The 18,393-nt window shown below is 29.1% G+C and overlaps 1 protein-coding gene across 4 annotated transcripts in view; it reads right to left on the bottom strand.

Moving 5' to 3' along the window:
- LOC132937052 (papilin) overlaps positions 1 to 17,241 on the bottom strand; it is a 46,763-nt gene extending 29,522 nt beyond the window's left edge. For all 4 annotated transcript variants that reach the window (XM_061003885.1, XM_061003882.1, XM_061003883.1 and 1 more), the window contains exons 1-2: positions 16,936 to 17,241; positions 1,000 to 1,060 (exon numbers count right to left, since the gene is read on the bottom strand). In XM_061003885.1, the coding sequence (XP_060859868.1) occupies positions 1,000 to 1,060; positions 16,936 to 16,958 (84 nt within the window). In that variant the 5' untranslated portion in view covers positions 16,959 to 17,241. The remainder of the gene's footprint in view (positions 1 to 999; positions 1,061 to 16,935) is intronic.
- Between the last annotated feature and the right edge of the window lie 1,152 nt (positions 17,242 to 18,393).

Genomic DNA, 18,393 nt, shown 5'->3' with positions numbered 1-18,393 from the left:
TAATATAATATATTATTAGGTATATTAAAATAGTAGGCGCAGCATAGCAGTTATGGTGTAACGAATTAAAGAGACTTTAGTCCCATCACATAAATTGTATTCAACAAATTCGAAATTGGCAGTTAATAATCGAATTATATCAGGTATTTTATATCAAATAATTACGCGTTACTAATATCCATATTAAAATATTATATTTCCGTTGAATATCAGTGTATCAAGCCCTTTTTGTTACGAGCGAGCGACATTAAGCAATATTGTTATGGCGTATAATTATAAACTGCATAACACGCATAAAAAAAAAATTTCAAAAAAAAACCCGCGACATGGCACTAACTAACATCTTACTGGGTTTTTACGCCGAATGGACATATTTTACATGATCATCAGTCATCCGGGAACATGATGATATATCACAATATCTCGTATTCGTTGACAAGTCCTTTCGTACGTTTGGCCGCGCTAATGAAAATTCGGCGGATGAGTCACTTTCATAACACACACGTGTTTGTGTGTGTGTGTGTGTGTGTGTGTGTGTGTGTTTGTGTGTGCACAACGACCGGACTCAGACGCCGAATGCCGTTGCAGAGTGTGTTGCACATTTTAATAAACGCGGCAGGCACCCGATTAGCGGCGAAGCCGTTTGATGTTCGCATTGCACACAATATAATAATATATTATATTATGTATTATATATCTACAGTTGTACACACACACGAACACACCGCGCGCACATGGCTAGCACGTGTATGGTTTTGATGAATGGGGGGAGGGGTTGGCGATGGACAACAAGTGTAACGTTTACGTACAATACATCCCATGAAAAAAAAATCATTTTATGCAGCGTGTGCATTAGAACTACACGCAGTAGGTATTATTATATTATATTATATTATACGACTAAATAATAATAATAGTTTTTTTACGATATAGGTGCCCAACATAATAATATAATGTATGATCGCGTAAATGTATTTTTTATAACGATAAAAAGCTCACCTGTTTGGTCAACGATACCGAGATGTTAAATGATATAATTAGTATCAACAATGCCAGGTACCTGAAAACAATAAAAACAAATGTTAATAACAATAATATTATAAATATGTGTTTTTTTATTTCGTGCATGTAACTTGCGTTTGCTGCATATTGTATAGTTGAATTTTTTTTTTGTGCCCAAACATTCACAATTCATAACGATTGCCATGATTATCAAATCATAATCGAAAATAATTGTACAATTATTTAAAACGTGCTCACGTGATTTAAATTGAAAACCAATATCCGATACCTATGGGCTATAATATCAATTTACATACGATACGATACTCGTCCAGCCATCTATATGATCATTTAGATGTTACTATAACATAAATTATATTTTTCATGTCGAGTTAAAAAAATGAAGCGGCAGCAATTATATTATATATCAGAACCCGTCTCACTGTGTGGTAAACCTCACACGTCGACATTACACAAAAAGTTAAAATATAATAATTGATAGGCCGTTCCGTTCCCTCAGATTTTTAATAAAACACGTACTTACAATGACAAAATATGTAAGAGAGTTATTTTATCTTATTATTTAAATTAAAGAAAAAAACAAAAATCAATCGTCGGTCGCAAATAATCTCGAATCTCGATTAACGGACTTGGCCAGCTATAAAAATTCTCATCGTTTTTATAATATTGCTATTTAATCATTTTGTGTTATTATAAAAAAATATGTGGATACAATTGAATTTTTTTAACAGTATAATTTATTTTTAACAATAATTTATTGTTCAGACTAGTGTAATATCATGTCTTGATATTTAATATGTGCATTATGGCAAGATAAACAAAAATCATACTATGATTTACCATCATTATATAAAACTGCAAATGTTTCATGGACAGTAAATATTATTAGATATAATATGCGTTAATATTCCAATTTAGTTTATGTTCCATTACTAAATTTCAAATATTCATCAATTATTTTCTCTAACAACATAATATCACACCATTTATAATTTGTACAACGTCAATCAGCATATTGTGAACAATTTGATTTAAGATTCATTACATTATAATATAACTTGAACGAGGCTACCACTTTCTTTAAAACGATTGTCAACAAATACATAGTTGGAAATTATTCAAACAATTTTTACAAATTAAAGTGTATAATGTATTAATTTATGTCCTGACCTGACGACAGAATATAGTTATGAATAATTATGTTTACAATACATCAATAAATCGCTATTACATAATTATAACTTTATAGTTATTAATATTACGACTATTGTGAATTATGACACAAGCATCTCCGAATGGTAAGCACAAAGAATGCCAAAAAAAAAAATAAATATTTAGTTATAATATTTATATTTTGAATTTTCATATAGTTTCCAGGTTTTTTTTAATGACCTTTCATATTTAGCTATGTATAAGTTAACAAAGAATACATATGGATTTTATAAATTCACTGAAATACCGAAAAAACACGCTGTACGTTTTTTCAAACATCCTGGTTTTTCAAAAATTCTAATTAGTAATTTAATTTTAAACAAAAAAAAACGGATATGTTTAAATTTAAAACTATTATGGATAAACATTTTTAAACGTTAAAAAAACTTTCTTGGTTTATCTATAAATACAATTTATTATAGAATATCCGGATGAAACCGGATGAAAAAGCATAACGATTCTACAATTAAAAACAGATGTGGAATTTGGTATATAAGTAGAAGCATATTTTTTTATTGTCTTGTATTGTTATATTATAATAATTGTTCTCTGCATAGGTACCTTTTACATAATGGTAATACTAATTTTTTTGCGTTTATACAACAACTCACATATGTATACAAATACCAGATTTTCAATAAATTGATATATAATTGTTATAAACTAATAATTATTGTTAAGAAATGTCGATATTTGATTTTGTCTAAGACATTATCAAACAGCTGAACTGTTAACAACTCATTATAAATTAATTTCAAACAGGTATTGCTTGTCAACAAAGGAGTATTTCAGTATTAATAACAAAATGGAGTATGCATGAAGTGAGAAAATGGTATTTACAAAAAAAAAAAATTATATTCATTATATTTATTTTAAAAACAAATTATTAATTTTTTTATTCATTGGAATAGTATAAAAAGTTAACTGCCACAAGAAATTTAGCAGACTTTCCACCATTGCCATGAGCATCATATTTGGTTCACAAAAATTGTTTCCACGGGCTACGGCCTACAAGTCCCACACATTGATGCTCAATTAAATAAATATAAAATATTATATCATACTTTAAGGTTATCATAACGTTTCAATTACATAATAATATGATTAATGAATAAAAAACATTAAGAAATTCATTTCGTTTAAATTCTTATGATTTTTGTAAATAAAAGTTTCCACGAAATTCACAACACGATGATTTTTTTTACCATATTTCAGAGACGCTTAAGATCTCTGTAGAGGTGTAAAATAACGTAGTTAGATACGCGTTGACAGATGAGCAGACAAATAAATCTTAATGTAATCGGAATGAGTGTATAAAAAATAGCTAACCAAAAAATAAAAGAGAAAAAAATTAGGTAGTAGGTAGGAGAACAGTTTTAACGATTTAATCGAATATCAAGGGACACGCATTCCTCCGACCGATTATTGTGGACCGGTAGACGTAAAGAAGGCATCAAAAGTAACCGACAACGTTGACCGAAAGGGGGCAGGATAATGGAAAACAATGATACCGTATAACACTGTATAGGTACCTATATATATTATTATCCCTTTTCCAGACAAATTACTATGGGTTCTAATATAATTGTTACAAAGAAAAAACAGCGTTACCTATGTAATTATACGATATGTCCTAACACTTGTTTGAAATTGGAAATATGAAAATAGGTTCATAATATTACCACCAAACAATTAATTAAACTAAAATTAAGATGACTTTTAATTTAAACCTAATCACAGTTTCCGATACATAAATATTTATTATCATTAAATATTTAAATTTATATGTTTATATATTTTTGAATTTGTATTCAAGATTGGAAGTTTAATCATATTACATTAATTATCTATTGACCAACGACCGTTTATAATTTTATATCTTAAAATCTTTTTGCACCGCAGATAATAATAATAAGCATAAATGTACACTCAGACAGAAATTAATCCATTTAAATTGTTGTGAGATTTATAGTGGAGATTATGGTTTGTAGTCTTACAATTTGTTTTCCGTATTTGTACGGCTATAAACACGCGATGGATTTTATACATTGTGATAAACGATTTTTATGACGACCGTCGTTATTGGACACGTCTCGTCATTCACAACTACTTTATTTGGAGAAAAAATTTATTATCTCGACGTGTCCCTAGTTCATGTTTTCGATTACCGGCGGGAGACCGTTTTCGATATATTCTACCTTCAGATGAGCAATTCCAGTGTACGCGCTGCAAGACGAAGAGCGGTCGATTAATAATAATCATTGCCCTTCGTCTACAACATGTTTACATTTCGAATTCGGTTAAAATGTTATTTACAACTCGGACGTTTTTATTGTAACCCGATGGTATAAGTGTATAACGCCGCGGAATGCAAGATAAAGAAGTAGAGATACAGGGGGTTCTATAATCATATTATATATTGAATGGTTTTTATTTTATTTTAACGAGGTACGACGACCCGCTGTTTCCATTATCTCACCTTTAAATTAGTGTTTTTTTTTACCTTTTACACGCATACGCGAATAACCATAATAATATTATAAATAACTATTCCAAAACACCTGAAATATAAACACTGGGTTGATACGCGCTTGGGGAGCTCGCGCACGTAACAATAACAATAACGATCGGACAGGCCCTAGCTGTTTTGTCTTTCCCGATGAACACCGGTGATAAGACCGTGGCCTGATGAATTGTGAAAGTCATTGACGGAGAAGAGCTTAAAGTGACCGTCCGCGTGGTGTTTTGTGTGTTATGTGTGTTGTGTGTTAGGTAGATATAGGTAGATATACGATGGCGGGGACCACCCGCGCGCAGGAGACTTGAACGCGACTTCGGATGTAATAATAACTCAGACAATAATATTTCTGTGCTGGTTCTTCAGTCTTCACGTTATTAATCGTCCTGTGGTTACCACTACCACTGCCACCGCCATCATCAACACCACACCGTCACCACTGTATAATACTATAATCTGGTATATTTATGTAGAAGTCTGTCAGTTTGCTGCATATCAAAATATCATAATGTAGGTACACTACAGCTGTACATCACATCAAAAGGATAAATACTATCTTACTATACGTGTAAATGCGTTACATATATTATAATAATATCTTGCATGACTCAATTTATTAAATATATTGTATCTGATTTGTGAATGAACGTAAGTTAGACGGGGTTTTATACACAGTCCATAATAAGTAATAAATCATTTTCTAAACTTAAGTACAAATATTTGAAACATATCAAACTGAGAAAATCAATTAAAATTATGAAGCTAAAATTATACAAATAAACCTGATTGGGTCATATTAATGAATATTATAGAATAAACATATAGGTATGACTATTTTTTTTTAATCATCGTAGGTACTTTATTGATTTAATTAATTAGTTAATATTTTTATTTTGTGAAAGATAATATATGCATATATTTTTCTTATATAAGAACTATTTAATTAATCAATTTATTCGTATATACAAATATTATTATAAATTATAACCTACGAAAATAATAATAATAATAATAATAATAATAATAAACAATTAATTTTATAATACGTAATTAATTATTAAAATAAAAAATACAATAACATTAACTTAAATCGTATATTTTCGTTAAAAGGAAATTAAGGTCATAAAATAGGTAAGTAAATTGGTTTTAAAAAAAAAAAGAACACACAGTTGGTAAAATATCTAATATGATAAAATATTTCAATGACAGATATTATAACACTAAATACCGTCAACAATAGTTATACAAAATGTATTTTAACTAACACGTATAATATACATTATCTTGTCCCAGGTCAGTTAAATTATTACTTAAGATCAAAAGGTATTTGAAGTTGTTTGAGTGTATTGTTTATAATATGTACCTAATATTTATGTGGTTGTATTATTAATTGTACTGTTATGGATATCTGATGTAAATAATATGAACATAGTAAAGTGGTTTTTTTATTTAATGCATCAGGTTAAAACATTAAATGAAACGAATTACAAACCCCCAAATTGAATTTAACATGTGTGTTTAATTTACTGTTTTTATTGACCATAAAACGCTATCTAAAACATATTATTTTTAATCCCATACAAATAATTCAAGACGCCGTACTACGTTAAACTAATGTTTTTTTTTTCAAAATGATGTGTACGTATACCCAATACATACTTACACTAGTACTATAGAAACGTCTTTTGTCACGATGATTGTAAGTTATTTAGAATAACAAATATTGTAATATTATATAAATATTATATTATACAAAAGTATTGAAAAACAGGTTGTATAAATACTTTTGTTTTTTATTTGATTGTATTAAAAAATAATCAATTTTTACTTTTGAAAACATTTAAAAATGGATTTTTCATAAAAACCATATCAATTATTCAGACCTAGACACTATAGTACATTGTACATACACAATAGTACAATGGTTCTCTACCTAACGTAATATTGTTTTTAAATTATAATTTAAAATCTGATTCATTATATTTACTCAGATTCATTAAATATATATTACCTTTAGCAAAAAATTAAATTAATACCGACGCTTGACAACCATTTTATATATTATTTTAGCAAAATATTTACGAAAGAGAAAAACTAAATTTCAAAAATGAATTTATATATTTTTAATGGAATAACCGTAAGTACATGCGACATTGACACATTTTACATTATAGTATTAGGTGGGTCGTAGGTTCATTGGTATCAGGTATATGGGTCAATTAAAAATTTAACCGTCCATTAATTTCGCCGTTTATCCTACCGATGACGACAATAATAAATAATAATGCCCACGCTTACGTATTGGCATTCATATTATGCGTTATATGCTTCTAGTTTTCATAAATGTGTAGTACATTTAATGACCAGTAAAAAAAAATGCACGCATTCCATCCAGAAGAACAGCACGCCGGATATATATATTTTAAACACCGCACCGTACCGTAACTGATTGCCCTGTAGAACTAATACTCTCCAGACATTATGATCACGTTTTATTTTCTACTTATTTTATTGCTATAAAATTAGATTGCACAGGAGGAAGGTACGTTGTCCTGTTGAACTTTATCTGGAGTTTTTAATTACTATTTATAATGTACAATGGGTTCGTAGTCTACGCATGCCGTCGAATCCCTTCCCCTTTTTCATACGGCTTGACATCATTGTTTCACGGCGGACGGCATATTCAACGCCTGTTTTTAAGATTCAACCGTCAACCCCATATTCCTTGTAATCTGATTTTAAATTTAGAATAATAATTTACACGATATCTCCGGTTTTACATCCGTAAGCGCGTTTCCAAATGTGACAGTAAACTTTTTATATCCATATAATAGTGTCTGAGCCTAATACTTCGTCAAAAATATATCGCCATCGTCATTAAAGGAATTTAATAAGGAAGACGTGTTATATAATAATGCTATAAAAGTCAAAATTAATCTATGCTAGTTTATATATTGATATATATTATTTAAAGTTCTTAAAATAATTAGTCTTTTAAAGAGTAAATAATTAAATATAGGCTATAAAAAAATCCCTCAGCACATTACTTTCACGTGGTTTAGTAATAGTTGCCTGCAAGTAGGTATTTATTACAATTGGTTTTGGCCAAGGTATTAATGTTTATGCTATAATGTATTTTATTATTTTGGTTGTAAATATTTTGAGTGTTAAGTGTTTTATTGTTCTGTTTGTTTTGGATGGGTTAGCCTAAAAAATATGAATACTGGTGTTCGACGATATAAAAACTGTACGCGTGATGATTATAAAGTATTAAACATTTTCCAAATGTCCTTCTTTGATTTGAAATTCACGATAGGTACCGCACATTTATAGGAATTCGTAATTCAAATTGTTTTTCATACATGGAAATCTATATAATTATTATTGGTTTGAAGTTTAAACAATTCGGCGAGGGATCACAAGAATACTTAGAATTTAGAAATCGATTTGTTTTAAATTAAGTACGCACGATATTTTATATTACATTTCTATGACATTAATGTGTTACTTTTATTCATTGAATAAACAAGAAATAGGGCCACGTGAATGTCATTCATCGATTCATCCCTTAAAATCGCTTTACTGCAGTAGGCGGTAGCAGTTGCTAGTTTTGAACCACCCACGAAGACTACTGTTGGAAACACGCTTCTCACACATTTAGACGTATGTCACTCGTTTCTTAGAAATATATGGGATTTTTTCTAAATGAGTGGAGTATAAGTTGATTTGGGTACGAAGTTACAAAGATTAAATATGACATTAACGACAAAAATATTTACTAACGTACATCTCTATATGGAAATTCAAAATCACATTGGTCAGCTAAATGGTGTTTCCTTAATATGTTATGTTGAGGTCGGTTTAATAATTTATAGATTAACCAAGTCTCATAAGTTATAAACGATGAACAAACAATAATAATATTAAAAATTGCATACGTCAGCATGTTGCAAATAGTTGTTTTTATATGTAAAAACAAATGTTAAAAATTTGCTAGATATAGTTACGATTATTTCCTCAGCTATGACTTATTTTTGTTGTACAGTACATTTTCATTTTTACCATACACAGGCTCTTAAAATAACGTCGACCCTACTTAATATATTCCTATACTCCATTTCTATGAATAAAATAAATAACTGTATACAACACGCATAGCTAGGGACGTTCCAGAATATAAGTAGCATTACACGCACATAATATGTCTTAGTCCTAATTTATACGTGTGTAAGTGTGTTTATGAAAGTCGAGTTATTCAAATTGGATAATTGTTTACTATATATCACGAAAACCAAATAAAAATTAAACCTTTAACAAAAACATAATGTTTCATTCAAATTATACAGTCTGGGACGGTCACATGAGTCAGGTACATAGTTTATGAAAAATAACATGTGATTACTCCAAAGTCAAATATTTTTGAAGATCGTTAGAAACAACAATAATACAGAGGTAGGTACACATTATATAATTTTTAATAATTCTTACTAGGAGAAGCTATTTACATTTAGGCATAATAATATTAACCGCAACAATATAAATGAGCAGGGTTGGCAGACAGACGTGCACGAGACCAATCATTAAAATATCAGAGACCGGGTAATGTGATACCATTTTATTGGCACCGCTCCTTTTATAACCAAGTATATAGTTACAAAGGGGATGGGGTGGGTAGACAGGTACATTATCCTATGGCTGAAACCGGCTCCTTAAAATGATTACCATGTTGAATATTTTTTTTTCAATTCATAAACCCATATAGCTATATGTATAGTGCATAGCCAGTGTATAATCCTAACGAACGTAAAATAAGAACAAAATATACTACCTCTATACTTAAGGAGTCAAAAAAGATTACTCGGACGTATGAGAAAAACTGCTTTGCTGACAAAAATATTTGTGTCGGACGAATTTCGAAGAGAATTCATTAAACATAATATATGGTTTTGATTTACTTTGATCAAAAATGGGATGGATAGCCGGAAATGCTAAGTATAATAAAATATTTAATATGGTATTTCAGCCCCCCGAATGACTATATTCAATAGTACCTTTTATCGAAATGAATATCGTTTTGTTCATTCGATGTATACGCATAATATGTTAGATAAATAAAAAATGGTTTTAATAATGAATTTCGATTTAATTTCTCAAAAATACTAATCATCGTGACTAGATTTTTTTTCTCTACAACGACTCTATTTGTATTCACATTTTACATACAGGATCTTATGATCGAGTTCCTATTGAATTTTTTGAAATGAATGGTCACCGCAGTTAAACGCACATTAATAGCCTGACCGGAGAAAAACAGTAGTTTTCATCTACCCATCACTCGGTTACGATCACATATGGATGTTTTTTTTTTACGGCGGTAGCTCATTAGGACGTCTCTGAGCAATATAATAACTGAGAAATAGCCACTGACAAGCCATTTAATTTACATATAAATGCCAGTTTTGAATTAACGGAACATACGAATAGAATGATTTCATCAAATATAACAATTATTAATTCCATTGTTCAACAGACACAAAATTTGTTATTACCTACCTATTTTAATGACAAAGAAATAAAACATTGAAATACATTTAATTTCAAAGTTATCATTACGGTTTGGAATAGTAAACGTACTTACACGCAAGCATATATTTAAAATGTTAAACATAATTTATTTAAAGTCTTAGATTTTATGCATTCGATCATATAGTATCATACGAACTTAAAACATATAGAGCATAATATGAATATATATTGGCGGTCATTTAGGTGACTTCATTTGTTTCGTTAAAAATATTTGAATAACTGTCGATATTATGACAAAATATGTTATGCACAATTGCATTACAACATAATGTATTCTGATATTAAACATAATATATTTTATGACGAGTTTTTTAATGGGCACTAACAAGTTACAAATGAATTCTCGTGTCGTAAATAAAACAGGAAACCGCGATGGCAAACATTCCACCGTACGAACATTTTGTATCGTTAAATCATTTTTGAACAGTTTGGTTGAAATCTCAGAATTCGGGCAACTCAAATCCAACAGATGTGAAAAGATTTCAATAATAGTGAAGGGTAATACAGACCTGTCTCAGTCATGGAGCTATTATTCTGGTTCGATTCATCGGTAAATATTAAAGTGATCCGATGTATTGTTGAATTTTTATACCACTCCAGATTTCGAGGAAGGTCCATCATAACTATCGCATCTATATAATGGTACTCGGTTGTTTTTTAAAACAGTCATCATCAATAATAAATTAGAAATGTATCAAGTATTGAATACAAATATGTGTGCATTAGTATATTATATTTGTATAAAAATCAATAGAACATACGCATAACATAAAATAAAAACTTATAATTGACATGCAGTTATCCAATGAGTGGATTTAAATATTAACAATGCAACGTACTTATTTAATATTAGGTGCATAGTATTATATACAATATTACACAAATAGAATAGTGTACAAAATATTTTTTATAAAACACATAGGTATTTGTTTAAATTCTAAAAATGCTTTAAAACAATAAAATAATAATCATATTTGTTTTGTGTTGGTTATTATTATAACAATATTGACGTTTAAATATTCACATAATTTTGGAGATTTGAATACGTAAGATTTCAAAATACATTTTAAACTATTTAAAAATCTTGGTCTGGTTTATATACTAAATAAAAACAAATGGTTTGTTTAAAAACTCTAATATACTGCTGCAGTGATATTATTTTACCGGAAATTCGTATGCGAAACATAAATATAACTACTCCAGACAGGATTACACTTTTGAGATTATTTTTTTTTAATTGAGGTCAGATAATCTAAACTTTGTGCGGATTTTATTTAATTTTAATTTTTGGCTATAGATTCTGGAATTCGGGTAAAAATATCTATTGCGCCTTTAGACGATAAACAGACCTAGAAGATATTTATTCAAAAAAAAGTAATTATACAAGAAATGATTTTATAAATAATCAAGGAGCGGGCGTATACAACGGTGTTTCGATTGTTTTTCCAGCGGCCGTTATATATTGCCAAAGTACCTCCTCATACCAGATGCCTCGGCCCCTGCACTCATCGCTGCGATTATTCCCGTTTTGTTTATATGCCTCCTTTTTTTAAACCACAGTTGGCTAAGGGGATTGATAAAATCGCTGGACAACACTAATTATAAGTAGAGGTACTAATAGCAAAACCGTCACTGCACCATGGCACACGCGTTGTACAATGATGTTGCGGGACGTTACCGAGTCAATATAATTACATGCACACGGCAATTTTGGCCGTTCGCCCGTGGGCGTAAAGACGTCGATCCGATCGATATACATAAGTGTATTTTCACCGGGCAAAAACCGTATCCAGGATATTCTTAATCGGCGGCGATAGTTTTGGCGCTAAAAAAAGACGGAGAAATGCGCCCGGGGATGCACTCGCGTAGTAGTGGTGTATTATATAATGTTGTACGTTCCGTTACTCGAAATGTGCATTGTTTAAAACAATATCTATACCGTAGGTAAGTGGTTACAGTGTAAACCCATGGGCACGATACTGTAGGCATATACTTTTTTTTTATTTTTTCGACAGGCACCTATCACTGTTATTTTCGTTTATATTTTTCCCACAAAACCGATATCCAAGAAAACATCTAAATATTATATTATAGGTATGCCTATATAGATTTGATCGTGTTTATTGCGGAGACTATTTCATTTTGTTTTTGTTTTTCGTCCATAGATTATCCATCCTCGATTTTAATATATAAAAATACGCCTATTATAAAACCACGCGTGAAGTTTAAAATTTGCATAGTTATTTGTGTTCTTAAATATATTTAAACACTTAAGTTTCTATTCTAAAGCGTAATATTGTATAGGCATTATAGGTTAGGTATACTAAATATACAACTAAAATTGATTCAATTGGCATTCAGGAAAGATAATTAAAAATATCATATTTACTGCACTTACATTATTTATCTATTTAAAACATTATTGTTCGTTTATTGTTATAGGACACGCGTAAACATGTTTTATTCCATTTAATAACCTAAATGTCCAAGTAATTATATAAATTGAGCATTAATGGCAATAATATTATATTATTATAATACCATCAGCATCGTTCTTATAAGATTAGCGCCTACTGCATTGTTGACACAGCACGTAATCGTACAAGTAAACAAAAATTGATCGTGATTCGTAATTTATTTCACCATAGTAACCAACCTAATTACTCGTATATTATTTACTTTTGTCTGATTACTATTTTCCAAATGTGTATTAAATGTAACTGTTTTTATGTGTCATTAAGAAGCAAACGGATTACTTTTTCTTGCGTTTAGCTATAATAGTAATTATTAGTCAGGAATAAAGATTTCAAAGATTAAAATATACAATAAGTATAAAAAATTGCTGAAGTATCTATGTAAGGCATTGATTATACTGTAATATAATATAGTGACGGCTTTCCTTACACATTTCAAAATATCTTCGTTTGAGTATTTAGCTCTGATTTTCAATGTATAAAGCTTTTCGTGCAAATGACTCAAATGACGAAATATGTGACTTTGTCATCTCTGAATTAGTACTACCGTTTAAGGAATAAAATAATAGAAATAAGTTCATAATTTAAATATTATAATGCTTATGCGCATTATTTGTTAATAATATTTTAATATTTCAACTTAATTTTAATACCAATCACGAGAAACCGAAAATCTATATAATACAACGCCTTTCCAATATTTTTGGTTTTATCTTAATTTATAATTTATTTTAACTCGTTTATCTTTTCGTAAAAATGTTACTGAAGAAGTTATTACCTACTCATACGTTACTGTCAGTAACGGCGTAGTGGACGTTATATAAAAATAATAGTTACAAATATTGTGCACGAATATTGTTAATTTGGTATTTTGTATTTACAATACACACAATAATATAATATATATATTTTTTAAATCAAGGCAAATATATCTACATTAATTATAAAATGATTTTTTTTTTTTATAGTATTATATATTATATTACAATAATTATTATGAAGACAAAATAGGTACAACAAAATAATTTCTTTATCAAATGGATGAAATTGTTTTATAATCAATCTTAGCTTATTTCAAGACTTTCATAAAAAAAAAAACAAGGCAAATATTATTTAAAAAAATTATAGTTATTTCCTTATGCATTATTTTGTACAAGGAAATAAAAATACTATTACTACACCGCAAATATATTATATTATTTAATTCATATTTATATAGGTACTTAAGAAGACTATTAGATCGTATGAGTATATATAGTATTATTTAGTATTTAATATTTACGTTTGACCCGATACGCGTCACTTTTTAAAAGCCAATATTTGCATTACACGGTTTCATGGCTTTCGGGAATAGAAATAATTACTATACAGACGAAACAAATTGTTAGTCACAAAAATGGTAAAATATATTGAAAATATTTCAATTATTCAATTATTTGATAACTCTGCAATACAATAAATTTTGCTCTGTGCAAAAAAATAATAAAATGAATGCATTGTATATCGACGAAACGACAAAATTAAAAAAAAAAATAAATAAATAAATTACGACATGCCTATTATAGTCGCACCAATATACCAGACAAATGAATACTTTAAATACTAATGAATTTCTAGACTGAAATCCGAAGGTACACAATGAACGTACACATACCCAATTTGTCAAACTTTTTACGTTCTTTTTATTTCTATGTAAAAAATACATTCAGTAAATAGTACTCCGTAATTTAGTATTATAATTCTTATTTTTCGAACAAGGTTCAAACATACTATGCTCGCTGGTTTAAAAAAAATCATTATTAATATAATAATAATAATATTTTATACATTTTAGTAAGTTTATAAAATAATATTTTATTTATTTATCGATTATAGAATTTATAGATTACTGCGAATCAACATAGTTTTAAATTAAAGGAACAAATAAAAAATAATATAGATGAACATATAAATATTTTAAGTTAAAATATTTGAATATTTAAATGTGAGTTGCACAAAATTATATTTTAAAATAGTTTTTACAATTTCTTTAGAAGTTTCTTTTAAATATTAGCACATTAGCTTAAATAATTTATATTAATTTTTGAAATAATTATTGGAAGTAAGAATTGTCGTAATAATAGTATTTTCTTATGTTTTAATAAATGCTAAATAAATTATCGATGTATAAAGTCATCAGAGAGTATTTTAATTATTTTGGTTTTTATTCAATGATTAATTCTCAGGTTAAATTAAAATTTTATAGATTTTGAAAACTTTCAAAAGTAGATTTATACATACAACGAAACGAAGTCTCAACATTCGAATGGAGCATTAAAGTCTCCCAACAAAAAAATAAAATACGTTAAATGGTTTAAGCGAGACGGTTTCAAAATGTAATTTAATGAATGGAATGTAGGTACCTATATATAATATAATGTTCAACAGTTTTTTTCGTTTAAACTTAACAACTCACACGTGCAATGTTAACATTATTATTACGATGTTGTTAAATTTTTTAACAAAATTATAAGTATCTGATTATAATAATATATATTTATTTTTAGGAATAGTTCGTAACATTATCAATAGTTTAAGTAAAAACGTGTACCTTATTATTAGTTTCCGTAAGTAATTTATAATTTTACAGTAAAAATGTATAAAAAAAATATGTAGATATATTAATTTCATTGTTGTGTGATTATATTTTTTCGAAACACGTGTGGATTTGGGTAAAAACGATCTATATTGGCTGTATTATAATAGTCGAATAGAAGATACTGTAATCGCACGAAAAAGCTAGATAATTTTCAACGTTATCGATACACAAGCCAAAATTGCGTGGGAAACGTACATTTATTATATAATATATTATTACTTATACTGCACACTACAATTTATCTTCAAAGTGCGCTTTGATGTAGATGGTTTCAAAAAATACAGTTTACAATAAAATAATATATTAAATACTATTATATCCTATTGATATGTAAAATATGATAATTTAAATGTGTATTTATTCTTCATTTATTTTTATAATTCTTACAAAAACTTAAAATAGATAAAAACTTGCATTTTACGTCTTACGGAAACTTAACATGTAAAAATATAAAAATAATAAGTACTCGGCAACAATCGTTAACTTTATTTATCGTAAAAGTAGTCACTCATTTCGTGTATTTTTTGATTTGAGATTGTATCTTTAGGGGGAAACGATCGTTTTCGGTATTTAATACCACAATTAACATAACAAGTTTCTTTTTGAGAATATGGAGTTTAAAACGAAGTTGAAAAAATACATTTTGAAATTTTTAGCAAATGAATAAACAAATCATATTAATTTTTTACTTCATAAAGATGATCCATGATCATTCCCTATGGTTCATTTTTTTAAATTTTCTACACAAAAAGAATAATACGTTTTCTATTACTAATACCTATATATTTAAATTACGTTATGAAAATTGTATGTATGATTAATAATTATAATTTAATTGTTTTGTTATAAGCATAATATTATAATGGTTATACTTCTTAGATTATTGTTTCACAATTATACGTTTTAAATTGTTTCAAATAAAACGGATATCATATGATTATTATGATTATATTGTTTTTGAATACAAATAAACATGTTTTAAGGACATTTCATTAAAAAAAATGTTCATCATACAACTCAAAGTATGTTTAACATATAATGAAGTTTTAAAGTTTAGATAAATTCAACCATCGTTCAATTTATTAACGGTAGGTTCATATGTATATATTGCGACTAGAAAATATAAAAACAAATACCTAATAAATAAAAGTAGGTATGCTGAAAATGTAAAAAGTTTGATTATTACTACCTATTTACAAAACTTATATAATATGATACCATTATTGTTTTTTTTTTTTTTTTTATATATACATTTTTAATGAAAATAATTTTATTAAATTACGACCCTCGAATAAATTAAAAAAAATTCTATTTTTAATTACGAAGAAAATGCTTTAGATAAGTACCTAATCCTAATCGATAATCATATACTTAATTCTAATATGAGATACCTATAAAAAATAAAATATATCGCATAGATGTCATATAATACCGTACCAATATTATAATATTATTAGTCAAAAAAAAAAAAAATTGTATCTTACCTCTCGTGTCTGAGCACGTCCATTTAGAAGGCACGTCGGACTGCGATCGCGGCGTCTGCCTGACAAGTGCACAGAGATACGTGTGCGTTTGTGTGGTTACGTATTACCTGGCTGGCATATAATGATGATAATACAAATTTATGAATTATTACAATAATATAATTATATTAGAGGAGGTACGCATAAGCCACACGGTCACGTCACCGACGTGCGCATATGTGTAAATAGACCGCGGCGGACAGAGTGTCTTGCGAGACAGTGTGTTGGTGGGTCGTCACTGACTCGCGGCGAAAAAGCGACTGAATTTTCTGTCGGGGGGTCCCCGGGACGGCGGGATGACGCGATGCTGCGGGTGCTCCGCGCTGGCCGACGCCGCCGCCGCCGCCGCCGGTGGTGGTGCCGGAGGATTACCGCTCTTCTGCCGCCGCCGCCGCCGAAGGAGAGGAGCGCACGGAGCGAGCGAGAGAGATGGAAACGGAGAGCGAGATCGCTCACACGCACAAACGTGGCCGCCCCGGCGGCGCGGCGTGCACCACGCACACACGCACCCGAATCGCGCTCCTATTAATATACGCGGTGCGTGTACGTGTGCGTGCGTGTACGTGAACGTGTGCGTGCGTGTATACATTATCGTGTGCGCGTACATGATAATATTATAATATTATTATAAATGGTGGTCTATGCCCCACCCGCGGTATTATAATGTCCAAATGTATTAATTAAATCCGAGAAACCGACACATATGGTTCGGCGTCTATAGTCGGACGGGGTGGTATAAAGACGTAAGGTTCTGGACGGAGAATTTAGTATAATAATATTATACATTAATATCTGCACACAAAATGATATTATATACATAACACCTAGCGACGTATAAAATATAAATGTTGTGTTATATGGTAACGAAAATATTAGCCGGCGTTGGACATTCCAAGGCGATTCCAGGAATCTCTCTCTTACCATATGCCATATACATTATATTATTATATTTTATTATATTAATAATATAATGGTTTGGTTTGGTACATAATGCGCAACGTGTTGTTATTACCATTTACCTACCTACCGAAAAAGAAAATTGTCATACAGAAATTTACGATGCTATAATACTCGTCACCTGTGCAATAAGGCATTACAACGGTAAAATAATTTAAGGGCGTAATTTTTAGGCATTGCCTCCATGCAGAGTACAAACTAGTCAACAATTTAAGTTGATTTTAACATTTTGATCTTAATTCGTATTAACATGATTGATTTGTATTGATAGTAATGACCGAATATAGTAATATTACTTTCAATCAAATCCAAGTTTCGTTTATTTACGAATGATTGAATAGTAGGTACACTACTACACTATGATTATTGATGATATACAATATATATAATATAATAGGACATAAAAAAGTAATTCTTAAATAAAATTAACTTACTTTTAATACATTTATTTTGAACTATCTA

This window comes from Metopolophium dirhodum, chromosome 1, assembly GCF_019925205.1.
Source record: "Metopolophium dirhodum isolate CAU chromosome 1, ASM1992520v1, whole genome shotgun sequence".
NCBI lineage: Eukaryota > Metazoa > Arthropoda > Insecta > Hemiptera > Aphididae > Metopolophium > Metopolophium dirhodum.
This window is presented reverse-complemented; position numbering and strand designations above follow the sequence as displayed.